The sequence below is a fragment of the Calidris pugnax genome, unplaced genomic scaffold, assembly GCF_001431845.1.
Source record: "Calidris pugnax isolate Ruff unplaced genomic scaffold, ASM143184v1 scaffold431, whole genome shotgun sequence".
NCBI classification, from domain to species: Eukaryota; Metazoa; Chordata; class Aves; order Charadriiformes; family Scolopacidae; genus Calidris; species Calidris pugnax.
Genome location: NW_015091459.1, coordinates 155726 through 177695, shown reverse-complemented (window position 1 = coordinate 177695; position 21970 = coordinate 155726). Strand labels below are relative to the sequence as shown.

Here is a 21970-nt window from a genome sequence, read left to right as displayed (position 1 = left end):
GGGGGGTTGCTGAGCCCTCGCCCCTTCATGGGCGGCCGCGCTGCAGCCTCGCCCGCGGCGGGGGGTGGCAGCAGCATTTCCCGCAAATTCCTGCCTGGGCTTATTTACGGGGAGGGGTGGTGCCGGCGTTGCTAACACCCCCCTCCCCTTCCCCCAATATCAGCCGCGGTGCAAAGGGTTAATGCCACCGAGAGAGTTATTACCGCTGCGGGGAGGCGGGGGGGGGAAGCCGCCCGGGAGCGGCCGGGTCGCTGCGGTGCTGCAGCGGGCGGGGATGGATGCGGGAAGTTTACCTGAGGTGATCCAGAGCGGGCTGGTTCGGGGCCTTTTGTGTGCGAGCGCAGGAGAGCTGGTAACAGGTTACCTTCCCCGCCTGAGGCTCAGGAGGTGAGCCCCGCTATCCTTGGAATAATCACCCAAAGGAGAGCAGAATGGAAGCTGGTTATGCCTTTCGGGCAATTAGCACATCAAACAACAACAAAAAAAAGCCCAGAGCAGCCTTCAGAATGTTTATTGAGAAGTTGAAAAGCGGACTCCTTTGTATTATTACAAATTGTTTGAATAGGATCCTGATTTCCCTTTGTTGAGAGACACGCTTTGGGGAAAAAAAAAACACCAAAACCCTCCATTTTCAGCGGAGCAACTTTGCATGTTTGTTATGTTGAGAGATCTTATTTTCAAATGTGTTTCAACTTCTGGCTTAATTCATAGCGATCGTTAATTGGACCGATATGTGAGGAGTATAGCAAGTACAACTTTCACTCTCAGTTAAACAGTTCTCTTTTATGTTTAATTTTGTTCTCTTCTACATAGTCCCATCTGTTTCTCAGCTAAAATTTCTCAGCCGTTTCAACTAGAAAGGCAAATCCTGTAGACTGACACAGTCGTTTGCACTTCTCTGGAGAGGGGTAGTAACTGGCAACAGTAGCACAATTTAAAGGGTAATTATGGAATCGATAACGTGAAGCTGCCGAACAGCCTGGCTGGGTTGATGTGAATGCTTGCGTGAACGCTGGGGGAAGTATCCCAGATAAAGCAGCCCTGCAAGCACCCTCCCATGCCAGCTTGGCATTGAGGCAGGCTGTCTCCACAGGAGAGATTGCTGTGCTTCGAGTGAAACACACACCTTGCCCTTTTTTTTTTTCTTACTCCTTAATACGACATGAAAGAACAGGCGGCTGCCTACCTTCGTTTTTAGCACAGGAGCGAGGTGGAGCCAGCGTAGATAAGCCCTAAAAGCACAGAATGGGGGGAAAAAAATGGTCTGCCAAGGGAGCTTGCAGAGGAGGGTAACCTAAAGAAATGTGGTAGTAATACAGGTGAAGGAATTAATTTGTCCCTGAGTCTTAGAGTTGATGTGTTGGATGGCAGCTGAAGGTATTTTACTATAAAGATAATTGCCTGAGAGTTGAAATTAGAACTGGACTGCAATTTGGGAGGTCAGGCTTTGATGACTGGTGGGGTCTGTAGACCTCCTGTGTGATCTTTTTTACAAAGAAAAGAATACTGAGATTGCGTGACTTAATCTTTCTTGGAAAGTATTAACCGTGCCCTGAAAATCGCTTCCCCGTAAACTGTCAGGTTGGATACTTTTTGGATGCTGAGTACTTTCTGACCATTAATCACGGTCATTCTCCTTGTTTGCAGTCCCTCAATGGGAAAATGAGGACAATACTTTTCCTAAACGTTTAGTCTAGAGCTTGGGAAGCTTTCACTTTCCATGTTCATTGTCTAACATCATGCCCTGGGTTTGGCTCTGTGTTCACCTCTAATGTAGGTAATGACAAATAATGTTGCCTCTCACAATGGTAATTGAGAACAGCCAGAAAGAACAAGGTGCTTATTTTCAAGCCTTAGGTGAAGAAAGGGGGTAAGGACTAAAAACTGCCCCATTTTTTAATAAGTGCCAGTTGCCTAAGTTTTGTTGGGTTTAGTTTGAGATGTCTGTGCTGCTGGTCTAGTGTGTGGAACATATATTCCCCAAATTAGTAAGGAGTCGGATGCCTTAGGTGTTGTTCTGTGTCTCTACAGATCTTGCCCTAAGATTTGCTTGCATTAACTTGTGCCTGAATCACGGTTTCCTTTCCTCTGTTACATCTGTTTAATTCATTTCCTTTCTTCTGACCGTGAAATCTGCAATAATATGTGCATCTTCACAATTAAATTAATTTGTTTTTAAGACATTTAATGAGATATTTGTGCTTTGAATGAGACATTGACTACACCTTCTCAGTTAACCTATGATTAGAGTAGGATTTGGGAGTGCAAATCAGAATTAGGTTGTTTTAGCGTTGGATACTGTGCAGGTGTGTTGTATGTTAGTCTTGGTCTTTGAAAGTGCCTTAATAAAATACATTTAAAAGAATACAATGAGCATCAGAGCTGTGTTCCAATGGATTACATATTCCGGAGAACATCATAAACCACCAATTCATGATCTAATTTTTCCTGCTTCAAGATTAGTGTCCTGTCAGTGCTGTGAATTCTGTAAGCTGTGAACATCGAGTTCTGTCGCTGACACTTTTCTAGAAGTAAAGATTCTGCAATTAGGACTTTGCTGACAATTTAGTTGATAAGTGAAGCAGATAAACCTATCCCTCTTCTAAAACTGTTTCCTCTGCAGTGCTAATATTGGGAAGAAAATAGGTATGAAATGGTGCTGGGAGCTATTTTTATGATACCTTTTTCTGTTGCCAACAGTGTAGTTTTCAGAATTAGACTAATCTCCCTCCGTGGAGGCTGTTGTGTTCCTCTCCTGTGGTGATCTAGTGTCTTCTGTCTGTCTGTGGGGCTCAGCGTTATTATGTGTAACGTCAAAGTTGTTTCATTTTGCTTATGGTCTTACTTCTGTCCTAAAACAGTGCACGGTTCAAGTTAAATTGGAGCTGGGGCACCGAGCCCAACTGAGGAAGAAGCCCACCACTGAAGGCTTCACTCATGACTGGATGGTGTTTGTGCGGGGCCCGGAGCAGTGCGACATCCAGCACTTTGTGGAAAGGGTGGTCTTTCGGCTACACGAGAGCTTCCCCAAACCCAAGCGAGGTGAGTGTATTTTTTGAAGATGTGTTATTAGGTCTCCTCTGTATGAAGAGCATTGTGCGAGTCTAGATTGTCTTGGGCTGTCACTTTTCTGTAAAATATCTCCTTAAAGAGGAGCAAAATGTACACGGTGTGCGCTTCAGCTTTAACCTTTGCCGTCTTTAGCTGAGGAAGGTCAGGGAGAATGGGACCTTTCTTCTGATGAAAGAGCTGGAGGTGAAATCCTTTCTCTTCTTATTTAAGCATTAGTACCTGCGGATTCTCAAGATGCTTAGTGACAGCAGAAGATAATTCATGTTTCAAAATGGGAGAGCTGGGTTCATTTTATTAATATTTGCCATGTGATTGCTGAGAGATGCTCAAATACTGGGTTTGTATACGTGCTGGAGTATGGAGAGATTTTTATTGAGCATTAAGAAGCCATCAGGATTCTTGCAGTTTCTAGTCTTGGGTGCCAGTTCAGGGACTACAAAATCCAGCAGAAATCAATGATGCCGGGGGGGGTGATGGTCTCTTTGCCCCTGGCTGTACATTCCAGCTGCAAGCACTGTGCAGTCAGTGTGGCTGGGGAAGAGTATACAAATTGTACTGTGATTTTCTGCTGGGTCTGTTCTTCGCTCTCTCTGACTGTGCAGCAACATGAACCTTATTCCTGGCACGGGGTGGCAGGAACGCATGGTTCAGGTGGAGGAGCAGGAATTGCCCTTTTTGACAGCAGTGCAGAGTTAGATCTGCTTAAAGTTGTGTAACTGCATCTGTGGTGTTACTGTTACGTGGTGTTACAAGGAACCCTGCCTGCCTGAGAGTGTTGCTGTAAATCACTCTGTAACGTGCATTCTTTGAAATATTTCTTTGGAAGACTTCTGGTCACGCAGGGTGTCTTAGAACTACCTACTGCCTTGGTTATTTGTGAGAGGCCTCAAAGGTGCTTGGCTTGTGAGGATGTGATTCTAGTCTGTATGTTAATGACGCCTCCTTCAAATGTACGTAGTAAAACTGATGTATGATAAGCAAGTGCATCACCAAGCTGAAAGCTAATTTATAGAAGAAAAGTTACAGTCTGCTGTGCTGCAGTCCTAGTCAGCTGGTGTAATTACTTTATTACAAACAACTGTGGTGGGCTGGTACATGGGCTTTGCTGGGTGAGTTGCCCTATCACCTTCAAAGAGACGTTTTATTTCTAAAATAAATAGAAATAAATAGATTTTGCACAGTTTCTTGAGCTTGCTTGTGATGCCAGCTTACTTTTGACCAAAGTGTGTCTCGGTTGTGCGTAAATGATAGGGCAGATGCATAATATTTCTAGATTTGTTTGAAGAGTTTCTTCAGATGATTTGCTCTTGCTTGTGGAGCAGAATCTGCTGGTGAAGGTGGGCTCGTGCTGCCGGCTGATTGCCTGCATAGTCATTTTCATTTGTTAGAAGAGAGCAGCAAAGGAACAAAGGCTGCTTGGCAGATAGGCTCAAGATTCCTGCTGCCATATTGGCACTCTCCTTTGGTTTTGGGCTTTTTCCCCTAAACGATGGGGTTCTTGTATGAAATTCAAGTTAAAGCAAGTCTGGAAATTTTGGTTATTTTTAGATAAGCATTTTATTCACAGTTGAATTTGGAGTACTGCTTTCTAGCACCTTAATGATGGGAGAAGAGTTAAGAGCTGGGGATCATATATCTACATTAAAGGAAAATAATTTGCCTGCTTTTTAGGTTTGAGGTACTGTTTCCTAATCATATTAATTACTTGGAATTAATTAGAGAAAGTAAAAAGATTTGCGCTGGATTCCTCTAATTACTTAATAGGCTTTATTTACATATATTGTAGCGCATAAATTCTATGCAAGTGCATCCGGTTCCTGGGAGGGGAGAAGATCTGTGTTGGTCTGGTGTTTCTTCTGGCAGCCCTTGTGTGTAGCTATGGCTGTCACACCACTGAAAAGCAGTGGGAGATGACAGGAAGGATTGAGCAGCGTGAAGGTACGACAGGCAGGGATGGGGGAACCGAGGCAGGAAGCACATAGATTAATTTCTTAGAAGTGATTAAGCTTTTGTAGTGGCTGTTTCTGCAGCAGGCAGCGCTGTGACCTTAGTGGCAAACTCTTTAACCTTTCTCCATTTCCTTGTGTGTGCAATAAATAGCAGTGCTTACCCTTACCTGCCCGTCAGGTTTCTTACCTGGTTTGGATGAAGCAGCTTCTGGTACATCTCTTACGTAATTGTGAAGATTGAGTGTTGCAGGAGGGTATTTAAAGGGGAAAAATCTGTTTGTGGATTTTTATTAATAAACATTGGCATCAAAGTACATTTTACCTTTCCGTACTGTTTAAATTCCCACCTTTTTGGGTCTTTGCTTTTTTTTTTTTTTTGCAGGACAGCTTTAACTGGCAGTTTGCATTGTTGTGGAACAGCCCAGAAATGTAATTGTATCTCACTGCAAAAGGGGGGGAAGAATCTCATGGAGACTCTGGCATGGAGTGTTTTATGTTTCCTTTCCATGGGAGGAGCTAAGAACAGATTTTCATGTTCTTAACTAAGCCCATGACCACCATCTTACTTTGTTTTGTTTTTTTTTTTTTTCCCCTTTTTTTTTTTTTTTTTTTAACAAAGGTCAGTCTTTTAAATGTGTCCTGGGTTGTCAGAGGCTCATTTCTCATCTTGCAACTCCTTTTTGGCTCAGATTAAGTTGCATTATATTCAAAATTAATGTTTGTCTGTTCTCTTTTCAGTGTGCAAGGAGCCCCCTTACAAAGTGGAGGAGTCTGGCTACGCGGGCTTCATTATGCCCATTGAAGTACACTTCAAAAATAAGGTAGAATCTGATTTCTGGTCTTCTAATTGTTTTGAGCTGTGCCAGAGCCTGAAACTGCCTGACAGAAAGACTCTTAAATTATGTGACTGTTTTATGTGTGTGTTTTTTATTAGTCTAATAAATAGAATTTAACTGGGAGTTGGAAGCTCCTGCCAGACTTCAAAAGAAAGCTTTTTGGCAGAAATGGAATTGTATAGAAAGGTAATATCAGGACAGTGTGATGGTCCCAGAGATTTTGACCGGAGATTGTAGCGCTCGTAGCAAGCTGCTCTAAGCATGGATAATGTTAAAGCAGTTTAAAATATTTTATGTAAGTAGGAAAGTAAATAAACATAAACCACTGATTTTTACAAACATTTGTAAATACTGTGTTGACTGGCAATATAGTAAACAATCCATTTTTTTTTTATTTGCAATCTTATTAAATTAACTGTACAGGTATAAAATTTGTATGGGCTCAAGACAAACATTTGCATGTATAGGACAAGTATTTACAGCTATGTTAAAAATATTGTTGTTCTGATTCAGTCCTCTTCCAGAAAGAAAACACTAAATATTTTAAATCTTAAGATGCATTGCCAACAAGTATATGAAAGTTAAAATTTGGGATTTATTGCTTGCTTGAAGTCTTACCACAGAGGTCACACGCTACACGACTTGAAGGAGGTTATGAAAATAGGGATTTGGGCACTTGCCTTCATATTTACTCCATTTCGGTTGAATTATTTTGTTAAACATGAATACTGAATCTTTCTGGTTTTGATTACTACTTAAATAAAAAAAAACAACCCATAATGTTCTGCTTATTATCCCTCAGAGGGAATGTAGATGAATTTGAGCATTAAGCTACACCGGTGTAATGTGCACTCTCACTCCTACCCCCCTCAACCCTCCAACCCCAGGTTCTGTTGGGAGCAGACCACGTCTAAAAACCTCATTCTATTTATCTTCCCCCATCCTTTCCTTCCACAAATTAACCTGTCTATTGTTTCCTTCTCACCCTGCTCTACTCTCCTGGTGCTGTCGCTTGTGAATAATTAACATTTCAGTTTGGTTTTTGGCCTACCACATTGCTCTTACCCCACTTCTTGATGAGTCTGAGTAATAAGCCAAATAATGGGACTGAACCCCACCAGAAGATTTGTTTTCTAACCCTGGAAACATTTGGCCCCCAGCTTTCTTTTTGGGTGGGTGGGATAAGCCAAAAGGATGTGAAGAGAAGTGACAGTTAGAGGGTAGGGGATGAAAGTTGTTGATAGAAGCAGCTTTTTTGGCAAACTCTGAAAACTACGACTTGACTGCAAAAAAAAATAAAAAAAATTCCTCAAAAGCTTAAAAGTAGTTTGACTTCTGGTGGATTTTCTGAGGTTTTGGATGGAAATGAGAAAACTCTTCATCTGCACTGTGTGTTGGCTTAATTCAGGTTCAAAGCCTACCTTTACATTCCTGACCAAAAATGTCAACTTCTTCACCCTGATTTCTTGTAAAGGTGATCTCTAGCGTGATGGGTGAATGGTGTTTTGTTTCTACTCTTACCTCTTATTTTTCTTTCCTTTCTTCACCCAATCTTTTCTTACACTTGCCTTTTCCCTTCAGGTCCCCAATGGCTTTGTCTTTCACAAGTCCCCAGATCTTTCTCTCTCATTTCTGCCTCTCCTGTATTTTTTTAGGTGCATTTGTTCACGTTGACTGTTGCCTACATTTGTATGTTTTCTTTCTCTCCATCCCTCACACTCCTGTGCTCCTCATAGAATATGGACCTGGCAGCTTTTCTGGATATAACTTGGTTTCACACCCACTGGGGTCATCACTTCTCATTGTTTCTGTAAGCACGTGACTGCATAGTTATTCTCTCTAACCTTAGGGATAGGGTGGCTTTTATAAATAAGGGAAATAGGTGGTCTCTCTTCTTAGTGGAAACAATGGAAGGAGCAGTTAATTTAGGAGAAGGCGTTTCAGTTTTGGCATTTAGGTCTTTAGAAACGTGAAAAATAAATAGGAGAATAATTTTATTTGCAGACTCGTTCTCAAAACGACAAATCTTAAAAATACTCATCTGTGCCCTGTTTTTTTAGATTTATGCATTATGGAGAAGTTCTTTTCCACTTTTAAGCTGATTGAATTGACTAATTAAGGAGCTTCAGACAGCACTTCCCATTATTAAATTGAGGCAAGTGATGGTTGAGGGAAATCTGTTCACTTCTGTCTTCGAGATGTCGTTTGAACAGAGATGTGTTCCCAGGTTCAAGCACGAACTTGAAATACATGAGCTATCCTGAAGTTGTATGAAATTTGCTTTTACTACTTGAAAGTAATTTTTTTCATCCTTATGTCAGCAAATGCTATATTCTCTGCACATTTTGGAAGTTAAACGTGGTACTTAGGATTGCTGGGAGCTTAGAAGCTGCCTGATGATGCGAAGAATTTGGCTCCTCTGACCACTCTTGCCCGGTGATAATGCCATCTTGAAATATGAAGAGCTGTGATTATTTTCAGTAAGTGGAGCTGAAGGGAATGTAAGAGGTGAATGCTTCTGCAAAGATAGAAATGCAAAGATGAAATATAAGCAAAAAACCTGGGATCTAGTAGAAATTAAAAAGATTGTGAAAGAGGAGGAATGGCAAAGGCTTAGAATACAGCCCGTTTCCTCCTGATTAAAGAATGTGACATTAAAGCACCAAATAAATAAGTCTTTACTACTTCAAGACCATATGTTCACTCTGATCTCTGTAAACCTGTTGACACTGGTGGGGATCAGCTGTTGTGTGTGGAGCATATATTGTTTTGAATTTGCCTGAATTGATTACGGCATTTGGGACTCATCCTTGAGTAACTCTTTTCAAGTAGATGTTACAGATTGAGAAAAGGCGGTTTCATAGGTGGCTGAGCAGGAGGAGTTGGGTGGCTCTTTTCTGGCCATATGCTCCCCACATTCTAGCACGTTTTTGTTGATGTGTGTCCTCTCAGTTGAAACAAGAGTTGCAAAGGCTTTGGGATTTGTTTATCGATGCATGTTTAGCTTTGTAAAGGTGAGAAGAGAAAGGATTGAAAGAGGGAGGGAACTAATCTGTGGAGGCTGATCTTTGCCATGGTTGGCTGAAATTTTTTTTTTTTTTCCACAGTTTAAGCCTCTTTTCTTAGCCGTTTCCTTTCCCTGTTCTAATTTGTTACAGGGATGATAAATAGCAGTTGTCAGAGCCAGTGTACTCTTTGCTTTGGCTAAAGAAACACGGACCTGTTCACTGCTAAGGAACAGTTTTACCAAGAGTGACTTAAAAATGCTTTTAATGAACTGCATCAGGGATTTTTTGGGGGGCAAGTTTGCATAAAACTGCCCATTAACTCTTTGTGTCGGGCTGCTCTTGTTGTTGTTGTTGTCAGGGGTAGGAGAGTCCGTGTTCTTGGCCCCACTGAAGCTTTTGGTGACTTTCTGTCAGACAGGGAAGTGTCAGCAGAGGATTATAAAAGGTGCAAGAGCCTGTTCTTCTCCTGCGCAGAGTTATGCGCTGTTGGCGTGCGTTTAATTCCTGTGCTGTAATTCAGTTTCTCAATAAGTCGGCGCTTTGTGCTTTCTCGGTCTTGTCATTTGAATTACAGAATGTATATTTTTAATATTGTTTCTGTCAGACAGGGAAGTGTCAGCAGAGGATTATAAAAGGTGCAAGAGCCTGTTCTTCTCCTGCGCAGAGTTATGCGCTGTTGGCGTGCGTTTAATTCCTGTGCTGTAATTCAGTTTCTCAATAAGTCGGCGCTTTGTGCTTTCTCGGTCTTGTCATTTGAATTACAGAATATATATATCTTTTGAATATTGCTGTGCACCTGGGCAGTTTGTGTGTCTGAGCTCTCCAGAGGGTGACACAGGACTCGCAGTCTCCCGTGGTGTCAGTGGCCTGCTGGAGCCTTTGCCTCTGGAACTGAACCTGAAAAACACATGGCAGGGGCTCAGCAGGTCCAATGATAAAGCTTTTTGAAAGCACAGTTGAGCAATGATAGCAGATCATTTGGGACTGTTGGACTGCAAAATGTTAGTATGCTGTTTTTGTTTTAAAATCCTTTGTGTTCCTTCCTGTAACGAGGGCTGCTGTTAGTGGCTTCTGGTGCTTGAATCAATACAAACCGGGTACAATAAATGCGGTGCTGGTTTTCTCCTGCTCTTCCCTTTCCCTCTCCCCCCACCCCAATTTCAACAGTCTTGAGGCTTTTTCTTGTGGCCTCTTTGTCTCCAAATACATCCCTTACGGTGGCGTGTGTTGTAATCTGGAGGCTGTAATGCAGGTATGACTTTGGTATTCATGCCCATTACATTTTTTGCATCCTAATCAAATTAGATCAATCCCCCCCTCCCCACGACAAAAGCTAAAGGTCTAGTATACTTTCATGCTATTCTGATATAAGGCAGATGATATTAATGCAACATGGATAAGATGTTGCATGAAAGTCTCTTTAAAGATACTACCTCCCAATTCTGGTGCTAGAGATAAAAGGCTTCCAGTATTTACATAATGGATACATGTAACTTGGGCTTTTTCTACGGGCGAAAAGGGAGATAAGCGAAGAAAGCAGAGAAATCTGTTTGATTTTTATTTATTTTTTTTTTTCCAGTTGGGCTCAAAATAAAAGCCTGCATACTTTACCCCTTCTGCAATATTTATAGGCCTGATATAGAAAATACATAGAAAAATACTGGACAAGGGAAAAAATATGTGTGTTTGGAAGTAGGAACTCGGCAGAGGTGTTGTACAGGGATGCACATATGGCAGGGTAGGTGAAATGGGAGATCAGTTACAGCTACGTGTCAGAATGGTGCCATAAGGAGGGTATCAGCTTGTGAAATACTCAAGGAAGGTGTTTGTATGAGACATTTGATTTTACCCAGCAAATTGCTGCGGTGTTGGGGCAGGCTCTGCACCGGTTTGAGAAAAGAAGTAGATTTATCCTGTTGGTATTTATCCACTGTTGCAGAAAGCTGTGGAAGGAGGAGTAAATTTTGTCATTTTGTCTGGCCTTTGAGGGGCAGCATTTGTTGCTCACGTTTTTTAGCTCTGTTCTGTATCATCTCACCAAACCTGTGGCACTTTTTCTGCTGCTGCTGAGTGGTCAACCTTTTTTTTCCCCCACCTTTTTCTTCCATAAATTAGTAAGTATTATCAGTTGACCCATTCTTCTATCTGAGCAGACTCTTTTCCTGGCCAAAACACCTGGGCTGTGTGTGGCACATTGAGAGGCATTTCCATCTGCTGAATAGATTACAGATAGATAGTGCCTGGCCAGGAAGCCTTGTCAAATATAGCAGCTTTACTAGCCATGCCAGCATCCTATCTGTTTATTTGTAAGAGCTCGTAGATTATTAAATGCTTGTCTTTGAGCAGTGAGTATATTTTCCTAATTTTCAAACAAATTAATAGCTTTCAGATGGGGGAGAGTTCCAAAAATGTTGTTCGCTCTTATTTTACTTAACCCTGTAGAATCTCAAAAAAAGACAAGGGGCTTGTTAACAGAGTGTAACATAAGGCTACTTGCCTCAAAAAAAAAAAAAAGAATATTGGGCTATTTACTCCTCAGTGTCCTGTCTGGAAGCAGGGCAGAGGACTGGTCAAACGGGTTGTACCAGCCTGGAAAAGGGGGGTCCATTTATACAGAAGTTATGAACCGGTTACGGATAAATGACTGTCAGGCTGGATCTATGGCAAAAGGGAAGTAGTGTTAGATGTTATAGTTATTGAATAACCATGAGCCTGCTTCCTTGGTGTGCTAGATTTTTGTAGATAATTTTGGTTTATGGCTTTCTAAAAGTGATTTATGAGCTTTATGCGCACGCTACCAGTGAAATTCTTTTGATTTGTGTTGAAGTGGCAAAGGGCACACCCTGCCTTAAAAACAGGACAAGGAAATTTTAACAAAAGACTTTGAAAAATTCCTCCTCTTACCAAAAAAGTGCCAAAAGAACTTTAACCCATTACTTCAGAAGAAAAATAAAGCAACTCCAGCGTTCGTAACGGAGCGGTGCCAGACAGGAAGCTGGAAAAGTGGAAAAATAAAGCGCAACGTACTCAGCTTTGGAGATGGGAGGTGGAGTAGCTGGAGTCACTGGATGGAGGGAAAGTTACAGTGGCTGCAAGTGAAGCTCAGCCCAAGCTTTGTGGTCCACACTCCTCCTTCACTTCCCTGGCATCTGAGATTTGAGGGGCAGATATAAATGGAGGTTCTAAGGTGACTTGCTCAGAGATCCCACACCAGGTTAACCATATCGTGTCCAAATTGACCCTTTAATTTAAATCTGAATAACCACAATATTTACCAGTCAGACCTGGACGTGATGCGTCCTTTTTTAAAGCCTTTCTTGGAAGTAAGACCCTCAAGACAAGCTTATGGTCTCGGAGAGCAACAAAATATCCACACAAAGTAAGCTTGTCCCCTCTTCAGTGTTACTTGTTGACGTTGAAGGCTTGGCTTGGTCATGTGTGGGAAGTGGTGGTGCAGAGTGAAAAGAGACCTCCTGGGCTGAAGTTTGCAGGGTGAAAAAGCACCTACCCTCTTCTTGCAGCTCCAGGCAGCAGGATGTGTAGATCCCAACGTATTATTTAGGAAGGCTTTGAAGTGTGGCACTGTGGGTTCAGTGTGGCTTTCCATTTAAAGTTAAAGGGTGTGTAGGTCCAGGTCAATTACAGAATCCCAGAATCTTCTAGGTTGGAAGGGACCTTAAAGATCATCTTGTCCAACCGTCAACCTCACTGACAAAAATAGACACCCACACAACAAACAAGGAGCATCATCACTAAACCAGACCTCCCAGCACTACATCAACCCGGCTTTTGAACACCTCCAGGGATGGGGCCTCACCCCCCTCCCTGGGCAGCCCATTCCAAGGGCTGAGAACCCTTTCCGTGAAAAAATTGTTCCTAATATCCAGCCTGAACCTCCCCTGGTGCAACTTGAGGCCATTTCCTCTCGTCCTGTCGCCTGTGACTTGAGAAAAGAGACCGACCCCCATCTCTCTACACCCTCCTTTCAGGGAGTTGGAGAGAGCAATAAGGTCTCCCCTCAGCCTCCTCTTCTCCAGGCTGAATAACCCCAGCTCCCTCAGCCTCTCCTCATAAGACTTATTCTCCAGACCCCTCACCAGCTTTGTTGCCCTTCTCTGGACCCGCTCCAGCACCTCAATGTCTTTTTTATGGTAGGGGGCCCAAAACTGGACACAGCACTCAATTGTGAGAGATCTTCCTTCTTTTCCTTTTTTTCCCCCTTCTTGATGGTCATTTGGAGGAAAGACCCTTTTAGGGAGGACCGGATGGGTTAAGCTTTGGAGTGTCTTGAGCTGTAATCATTAGCTGTTGGTGAAGGCAGTAAAGAAAAGAATGTTTATTTGCAGCTTTTTGCTTTGAGACTTTTGTACTCGTTCTTTTAGGAGTGCTGTAACCTTAACTATTCTCTTAGGTGGGGGGCTCCCCATGGCCTGGGATGGTACAAAGGAGATTTTAATGATCACGGTGCTTGGCTGGGACTCTGTTCCTGGGGCAGTCGTAATCTCCAAGTTGGAGAAAAATCACATTGAAAAACTGTTTTAATTATTACAAAAAGTGGAAGCTCGTCAACCGGGCTACGATAAATGTTTGGGAGCTTCTCTGATGCTTTTGACTCTATATAATAAATGGGATACCTAAGATAAGAGGGAAGTTAATCTGCTGCCCTTCTCCTGGTCTGAAATGTGATGGTGTAACAGCTTTTGACTAAAGCCTGCTTTTGCTAATATATCCAAAATCAATTTATTCTATGCTATCGACTAGGAAAAACATTTTAGAAACCGGTTTTAGGCCACATTTAGGTTTCTATTCATCCTTCATTTAAGTTTATTAGACTTTGAGGGACCCTCTGTAGCTGCTGTTTGAACTCAAGTGTAAGCACACACATGCAGAGCTCGCTAATGATTCAGTTAATGAGAACAGTCGTAGAGAAGAGGAGAATGATGAGGTTTTTTGTAAGTATTTTCCTCCTCCTCCTCCTCCCCATTCATGTGTTTTAGTAGACATTGAACCCTTTCAAGTCTGTGTGGATTCTCCAGGACTTTTCCAAGTCCTGGTGTTGGTGGCACCTTCTTGCTTGTTAATGGGAGACAATTCTGCTGTACGTGTCTGCTGAGACATCTGTCTTCCCCTCTTTGGGGCATTAGGATCCAAGGATCCTTGTGCTTGTTAATGGGAGACAATTCTGCTGTACATGTCTGCTGAGACATCTGTCCTCCCCTCTTTGGGGCATTAGGACTCAAGGCCTTAACTCCCAGGTGAGCTTAGGGTACTGATTTTGATTTTGATCATTCGAGGTGTAGTTTGTACAAGAAATGGTTCCTTTAGAGACGTTAATAGCCACCAAGCAAACAGCAGGAATCGGGGTGGTCTGAAGCCGTTTGACGCTTCAACCTATTTTCAGCAAATCTAATGGCTGGGGCTGGGAGCCTGCGGCGTCTGTTCCCATCCAACAATGCCACTGCACCAGGAAATCAAGCTGCTGGATATGAATTGTGGCAAAGACTGCTGTGCAGCTGCTTGGGGCTGCACATTGAATGAGGCATGTGGGATGCATTCATGTAAATACTGAATGTACTAGAAGGCTCCGTGTGGTTTGCAGGAGAGTCTCTTTTGCCCCATTTTGAGGTTTTGTTTTTTTTCATCCTGAAATGCAGAATACGAGATAACTCTTTTGCCCCATTTTGAGGTTTTGTTTTTTCATCCTGAAATGCAGAATGCAAGATAATACCAGGAAATTTCATATCAATATTAGTAATATGCAAGTAGTAAGCAGTATTTCGGGAGGAAAAAAAAAAAAAGGAAGTGGTTTCTTCCATTCTGTGCTGCAAATGCAGAGGGTTTGCTGTGCTGCTGCGGCAGGTGGAACAAAACCAGTGAGGCGCAGATGATCCCCAACTTGCATACAAACTCCACATTTCTTGAGTGAAAGTGCCCTTGCAAAGTTCAAAAGCCTGGGATATCTTCCCATTCAGCCCCTGCAATATGCATGTTGAAAAGGATTTTAACAAAACGAGTCATCCTTTTACCGTCGCGTTTAATCTTTTCTCAGTACCCGCCGAGATCCTGTGAGTTCAGAAGTTGTTCCTTCTCTAAATAAAGGATTATGCTTTTCTTAATATCGATACTTAGAGTTCAGTTGCTCCCTAAAGGAGTTAGGATCTGAATTCCAGTGAAAGCAGAATAGTGGACAAAGCTTGTGAATCTACTTTGCTACGATGACTTCAATGACTTTAAGCAGACAATTGAGAGTCAGAACCCTTGTCCCTGCATTTCTTTTGCAGTGAAAAGCCACGCCTGGGTTTCTGATGAACAGTGTGTTAACTTCAGGCACTTTGGGCACAAACAGTTTATTTTCTAGCTCTCTGATCTCATGATGAAAAACTCTATGAATGCAACACTTACTCAGGGGTTTATTTGGGATTTTCAGGAGTTACTGTTGGAATTCTCTGCCTTAGTGTCCTTGCCAAACTTCGTCCATTTTCCCAAAGTCTTTCTTGTTTTTAGGAGGAGCCGAAAAAGGTTTGTTTCACGTATGACCTGTTCTTAAATTTGGAGGGAAATCCACCCGTGAACCACCTTCGTTGTGAGAAACTGACTTTCAACAATCCCACCAAGGAATTCAGACGCAAACTCATCAGGGCTGGAGGGGTAAGTGCCAAAGGGGCTGGAGATCTCAAGATGTTCTGCTAAAATGTCTAGTGATCTTGTTTTGCTCTGGCCTTTCCTTTTAGCTGCAGCCCAGCAGGCTGCACTTACCCACCTTTGTCTAAAAGATGACCCAGCCAATTTTTCCTCCTGGTTATATGATTGCAGCACTTGAAGCAGAACTAAACCATTGCTTGTGTGATTGGTGGCACTTCATTTTCAATTTAAATGTGACCATTAATATCAAAGCACTAAAACCTCTCTGGAAATGGAGATCTTCTGTGGATGTTGTGGGCTGCCTGTCTGGCAGTTACAGTTATCCCTGACCTTCCTAGTGTCGTGAGCTGTAGAGTACAGAAGAGCTTGTGAAAAGGGAGAGGCTTCCAGTCTATTCCTTATCATTCTTGCCAAATTAAAGCTTAATACTTAGCACTTCCTGGTCAGTAAATGTCCTTTATACCTGAAATTGGCTGCTTGTGGCTTAGATAATAAAAAAAAATTAAGGAAGAGTATTAGAATTCAGAGTGAAAATGGACACAGGAGGAAAAAAAAACCAAATATGCTCTTGAAGACACTAAGATATGAGGATATGGGTTTATGGGTTGCTACAGTGATGGACTCGTACTTCTGGGAAAGTACTATGCAGTGATAGACTAAAGAAATGATAACTGCAAGATCAAAGTGAATCAGTGCAAGCCACAAAGTGCATGAAGTTCTTAACCAAACAGAGAAAGTCAAGACTCCCTTGAGTCTCTCTCCCCTGAGACACCCATGTATACAGTAATATTTCATTATAATCTGCTCAAGGACTTAATTCAATATAGTCCTAATTGTTGGCAAAATTTTCTTCTGAAAAAACATGTTGCTAGCTTGAAATATTAAAAAAGTGAAAAAGCTGCAGGGAGGTTTGTCAATAATGAGTCACAAGAGTAGAAAGTATTCCAAGCTCATCTGTCCAGATCTTCCTCAGTGTCCCAGTGCTTTTCCTTATCAGGCATAGAGAGGAGAGTGCTTATTCCTGACACAGGATGACTAGAACATCGTTTGCTTTCTAGGATTTTCATAGTATGGTATTGTTTTCCTTATGCATTGAGGTGTTTCCTCTGTGAATCATTTCTGATGTCATTCATCTAGTGGAGATTTTTCAACAGGTTTGTTCTGACAGAATAGAGGGGGGAGATAAGAAGGAAAGTGTTTCATGGAGCTTAGTGCTTGGTGTTAAGGGAGAGACCCAAGGCCTGCTTTTTTTTCTTAATGAGTGAATTTAGCTTCTCCCAAATTGATGAAGTCTTGCTCATTCCTTCCAGATTTACTTTGTTCCCTGTTCACAGGATAAAAGCATTTGCAGCAGAACACACAGTTCTTGTCTGGAGCTTTATTGCCTGTTTGTGCTTGGAATACTGGAGTTCCCTTTGGGAAAGATACTTGGTATTGCATGTTGCCTTTCATTTTTTATTCTTTTGTTTTTGTTTTAATGTTCTGTATTTGAGGAGTTGCCTTGAAACCAAGCATTACCTACACAATATCATTTTATGGCCCTTAAGCAGGGGAAAAAAACATCCAAAAGATGAATAATAGTGTGTTAATTGAGCAAGTGACTTAACATAATCATGTGTTAATAGTCCGTGTGACTTATACTCATATATAATTTTTCTCCTCTTTATTGCTAGGTGATGGTCATGCCAGAAGGAGCAGAAACTGTTTCAAGGCCGAGTCCCGATTATCCGATGTTACCCACAATACCACTCTCTGCCTTCTCCGATCCCAAAAAGACCAAACCATCCCATGGGTCAAAGGTCAGCAAAACACACATGTGTGTCACCCTGGGGGTGAAGAAGTCTTTTAGGACTTGCTGCTAAGGCCTTGTTTAGCAGCTGGGTTTGGCTACTTTTAATTCTGAAAATGTCTTCCTTGTACTCTGTGGTTCGCTAGCTAATAGCCTGGAACTTATCATAATTTAGGAGGCCTTTTTATGATTTGCTAGGCTTCTCCACAGGGAAATTTTGAAAAGAAAATTAAGTGTCCAAGACTGGTGTTTTTTTCACGAACTTTATCTTCCTCCCGATCTGCTGTCACAGATAAAGTTGCATGAAGTCTCTCTGGTTGTTCTGACTTGTATCCTTGATACCGAGGATGAATTAAGGGATCTTTCTCTGTCTGTCACGTAGAGCAGTGCTCAGAGTCACACTCTTTGCAGCGAGGCTGAGCAGAGTCAGTGCTTCCTCTGTCATTAGGTCTGCTCAGGGGAGTGGTGTAAAGACCTTCTGGTCGAAGGCCCAGAATGTAAAATAAGCTGCACTTGGTCAAACTAGTGATTTCACCATTTGATGTTTACGTCCAGCAGTATCTAGTTCTCAAGACTTTCTGGTTCTGAGTTCTTGAGTTTTCCTTTTTTCAGTTGTGCAATGAATCTTATTTGTGTGGAATTCTGCACAGAAGGATCCACAGGTGGTATGTTTTGAGGCAGATTATATACGCTTTATCAGCCTGAACAGTCACAAATATTAACAGCAGTTCATTCTATGGTGTAATTCAGTTCTGATATTCATTTTGTCCAGGGCTCTAAACACTTTTGGTGCTTCAGTCACGTCTTCTGATGTTGATGTTATAAGACAGAATGAAGATGATTTATCTGTTAGTGGCTGATTTAATTTTGGTCGGGAATTAAGCATGAGAAAACAGAGAAGGCAGAAGAGAAATAAAGAGGCTTTGACACCAAGCTCTGGTGAAAATTGTCAGTAGCTGAAGAGATGAGAGTCTCCTGCTTCTCTCCCTCCAGGCTGCCCTCAGAGGTGTGGGTGTGTTTGTGTCTCAGTGTGTTCAGTTCACACACTGGGGTCTCCCCACAAGACCCACTTCTGTAAGTTCTGAGCTCAGATAGAATTTGCAAAGGGAAGTACTCCTTTGCCTTCCTGCGTACCTGACTCTTAGGGTAGGCAGAGTCCTAAAAACTGATGTCTTAAAGCTCTTATTAAAGGTGATAAAATGTCTGTTGATATCAGAGACTTTGGCTTGTGTGTGGTTGTGGGGACATCCACTGGTTTTGTCACCTTGCAGTCTGGTTGATGTGGTGAGTTGAGGACCAGGCAGCCAACTTAACTTGCATTTACCATGGACGTGATTTAACCTTAAAAAAAAACTCTTTAAGGTGCTGTTGAGTTTTTGTCCCCCTAAAACGTGGTGTGAAGCATAACTTTGTGTAGCAGCTTGGTGGAGTTTCCTCTTACCTGGCTTCAGATGTTAACTCTACGGATTAAATCTGAATAAAACATCTATGTTTTAGACCTTTTACAGACCATGGAAACATGGAACAGGCATTAGTGAAACATGTTTCATTCTGTAGATGTTTAAGTGGTTACTGTCAATTTCTGTCCATTGGCTTTAGGGAAATCTAGATGTCTACCTCGGAGGTAGATCAATGCAAGGCATGTGTGGGTGGATGTCTACATGAAGCAAAGGCTTCAACGTGAGTGATGAGAATGTGTTTTATAATTCTGTGCAGGGCTTCAGTTTCATACCTCGCGTGCATGTTTCTGTTGCTGACTTTTAGGATGCAAACAAGGAAAGTAGCAAGGCATCCAAGCCACACAAAGTAACCAAGGAGCACAGAGAGAGGCCGAGAAAAGACTCTGAGAGTAAAAACTCCTCCAAAGACCTTGAAAGAGAGCAAACCAAGCCTTTGAAGGACTCCTCCAGAAAACCAACTGAGAACAAACTGCCTAAGGAGGAGAAGGCACCTCCAAAAGCTGCTTTCAAGGAACCAAAACTGGCCGTGAAGGAGACCAAACTGGAGAACACTTCTCCAAAGGGTGGGCCGCAGCCGGAGTTGAAGTCTTCCAGCAAGAGGCCCTCCAATGTGGAGTCACCAAAGCCTAGTGCCAAAAAACAAAAAAAGAGTAGCTCCAAAGGGGTAAAGAATATCCTTGGGACATCTCCCAGAACCTCGTCTTCCTCGTATCCAGAGAAGAAACAAACCAAGGAGAAGATGAATGCCAAAGTGGAAAAGGTAAAATCTGAAAGTGAGGCCAAGGAGATCAAAAAGCCCGTGGAAATGGAGGAGTCAAATTCAGAGGATGAAACTTCTTTCAAGTCAGAGGTGAGTAGGGATTTGTCCTTTACCAGAATTTTGAAGTCTGCTGCTCAAATCCCTCCATGCAAAAGATGTTGAAAAATATTCCCTCCGATAAGATAGAGAACCTGACTGGCGAATGCTTAGGCTGGGCTGTGTCTCAAATAAAACTCTTCTTTGAAAATCCTGTTAAATATTAATTATTTCAGCTCCTGTTTCAGACAGGCAGTTCTGATTAGATTTATCTGCAGGCAGAGTTACCTAAAAGTCAGGAGTTTAAGGTTATGGTCTCTGGTTCATTCCTTGCAGGGACATTTATAGAGCTAAGGTATAGTAAGCGTAGATACACTTTCTACCTGCTTATGGTAACATAATGGTTTTGAACGTGATCTTAATTCAGAAGAGGAGGAAATGATTTCAGTTTTGCTTTGGGGAAAAAAAAAAAAACAAAACAACAGTATTAAAATGTAAATAAAAAACCCTCTTCCTGACATGGCCTGTAAGAAATGTGCTATTGGCTAAAGCTCAAAATACAACCGCACGCCACTAAACCTAAATAAGTTGTGTTGTAAAATATAAAACAAATTATGTTTTTGTACTACTATTTTTAAAAGCTGTCTAAATATTTTTATTTTTTTTTCTTTTTACAACTAAGAACATTCCCCATCCTCTGTCTTCTACAAATTGTTTTCCAAAAAAAAAAAAAAAAGTAGGAGGGGAAAGATGTGACTTAAAGTACAAAGTGTGAGAGTTTGTATTTAAGTCGTGTCTTTCCCCTCCTTTGTATATTTTGTATTTGCTGTAAAGAAGCCATATATCTTCTGGTAGGACTCACAGGATAATATCACATGAATTTTTGAACTCTTTCGTACTGACCGCTTCTAGAAAGATAAAATAAATAAATAAATCTTCTAGGGACAATTTGTATTATGGTTTAATCAGCACCATGATGCTGTAAGTGTTGATGTGCTTAGTTCAGAAAGGATTGTTTTTTTGCAAAAGATCCTCAGGAACGAGTTTATTGGGAAAGTGTTGATTCAAGTTACTCTGCAAAGATCTTTTCCAGATTGATTAAATGCATAGCTTGTGTGTTAGGAAGGAGCAGCTCCTCTCCACTTCTAGCCTCATACCTGAATTGTGTGTAGTGAGCCCGTCAGTTCTCTGCCAGATACATGGCCCTCGCTGCGAGTCCTGTGCCCTGCTGAGCCCTGTGACACCCCCAGTGTCTCCTACTTCATTATTTCTCAGGTGACATCCATCCCCTGGGACTCGCGGGCGGCTGTAAGCCGATAGTGCTGGTTAGACTGTTCCTGAAACCACAAGCTGTGGTTGTGGTTCCACAGTGTCCGCTGCCGTCCTGTCCTGCCCCCACCGAGCTCTGTGTGCTCCTGTGTCCTCTCTTGCACCAGCTCTGGTGCCTGTTGGCTGCTGGACAGGGGTATTTGAGCGTTAGCCCAGGAGGAGGAGGGCAGGAACACTCCGTGGGATGGAGGGGGAACCGCGGCAGCTGCCGCTCACATCACAGAATCACAGAATCTTCTAGGTTGGAAGGGACCTTAAAGATCATCTTGTCCAACCGTCAACCTCACTGACAAAAATAGACACCCCCACAACAAACAAGGAGCATCATCACTAAACCAGACCTCCCAGCACTACATCAACCCGGCTTTTGAACACCTCCAGGGATGGGGCCTCAACCCCCTCCCTGGGCAGCCCATTCCAATGGCTGAGAACCCTTTCTGGGAAAAAATTTTTCCTAATATCCAGCCTGAACCTCCCCTGGGGCAACTTGAGGCCATTTCCTCTTGTCCTGTCGCCTGTGACTTGAGAGAAGAGACCGACCCCCACCTCTCTACACCCTCCTTTCAGGGAGTTGTAGAGAGCAATAAGGTCTCCCCTCAGCCTCCTCTTCTCCAGGCTGAACACCCCCAGCTCCCTCAGCCTCTCCTCATAAGACTTATTCTCCAGACCCCTCACCATCTTTGTCGCCCTTCTCTGGACCCGCTCCAGCACCTCAATGTCTTTTTTATGGTAGGAGGCCCAAAACTGGACACAGTACTTGAGGTGAGGCCTCACCAGTGCCGAGTCCAGGGGGACAATCACCTCTCAGGCCCTACTCCCCACGCTGTTCCTGACACAGGCCAGGATGCTGGTGGCTTTCTTGGCCACCTGGGCACACTGCTGGCTCCTGTTCAGCTGACAGTCCACCAACACCCCCAGGTCCTTTTCAGCTGGGCAGCTCTCCAGCCGCTCTTCCCCAAGCTTTTATCTCTGCATGTGGTTAACTTGTGCCCGAGTGCTTTAACACAACTATCTTTAACTCCCAAGGAAGGCTCTGGAAGAGGAAGGGGAACAGGACTGTGTCCTGACACGGGGCTGGCAAACACTTGG

At 42.7% G+C, this 21970-nt stretch overlaps 1 protein-coding gene across 2 annotated transcripts in view; it reads left to right on the top strand.

Moving 5' to 3' along the window:
- Nucleotides 1-2861: 2861 nt before the first annotated feature.
- Nucleotides 2862-21970, top strand: part of MLLT1 (myeloid/lymphoid or mixed-lineage leukemia; translocated to, 1) — a 42307-nt gene continuing 23198 nt past the window's right edge. For both annotated transcript variants that reach the window (XM_014961633.1, XM_014961632.1), the window contains exons 1-5: nucleotides 2862-3042; nucleotides 5760-5842; nucleotides 15370-15513; nucleotides 17181-17306; nucleotides 19061-19606. In XM_014961633.1, the coding sequence (XP_014817119.1) occupies nucleotides 2946-3042; nucleotides 5760-5842; nucleotides 15370-15513; nucleotides 17181-17306; nucleotides 19061-19606 (996 nt within the window). In that variant the 5' untranslated portion in view covers nucleotides 2862-2945. The remainder of the gene's footprint in view (nucleotides 3043-5759; nucleotides 5843-15369; nucleotides 15514-17180; nucleotides 17307-19060; nucleotides 19607-21970) is intronic.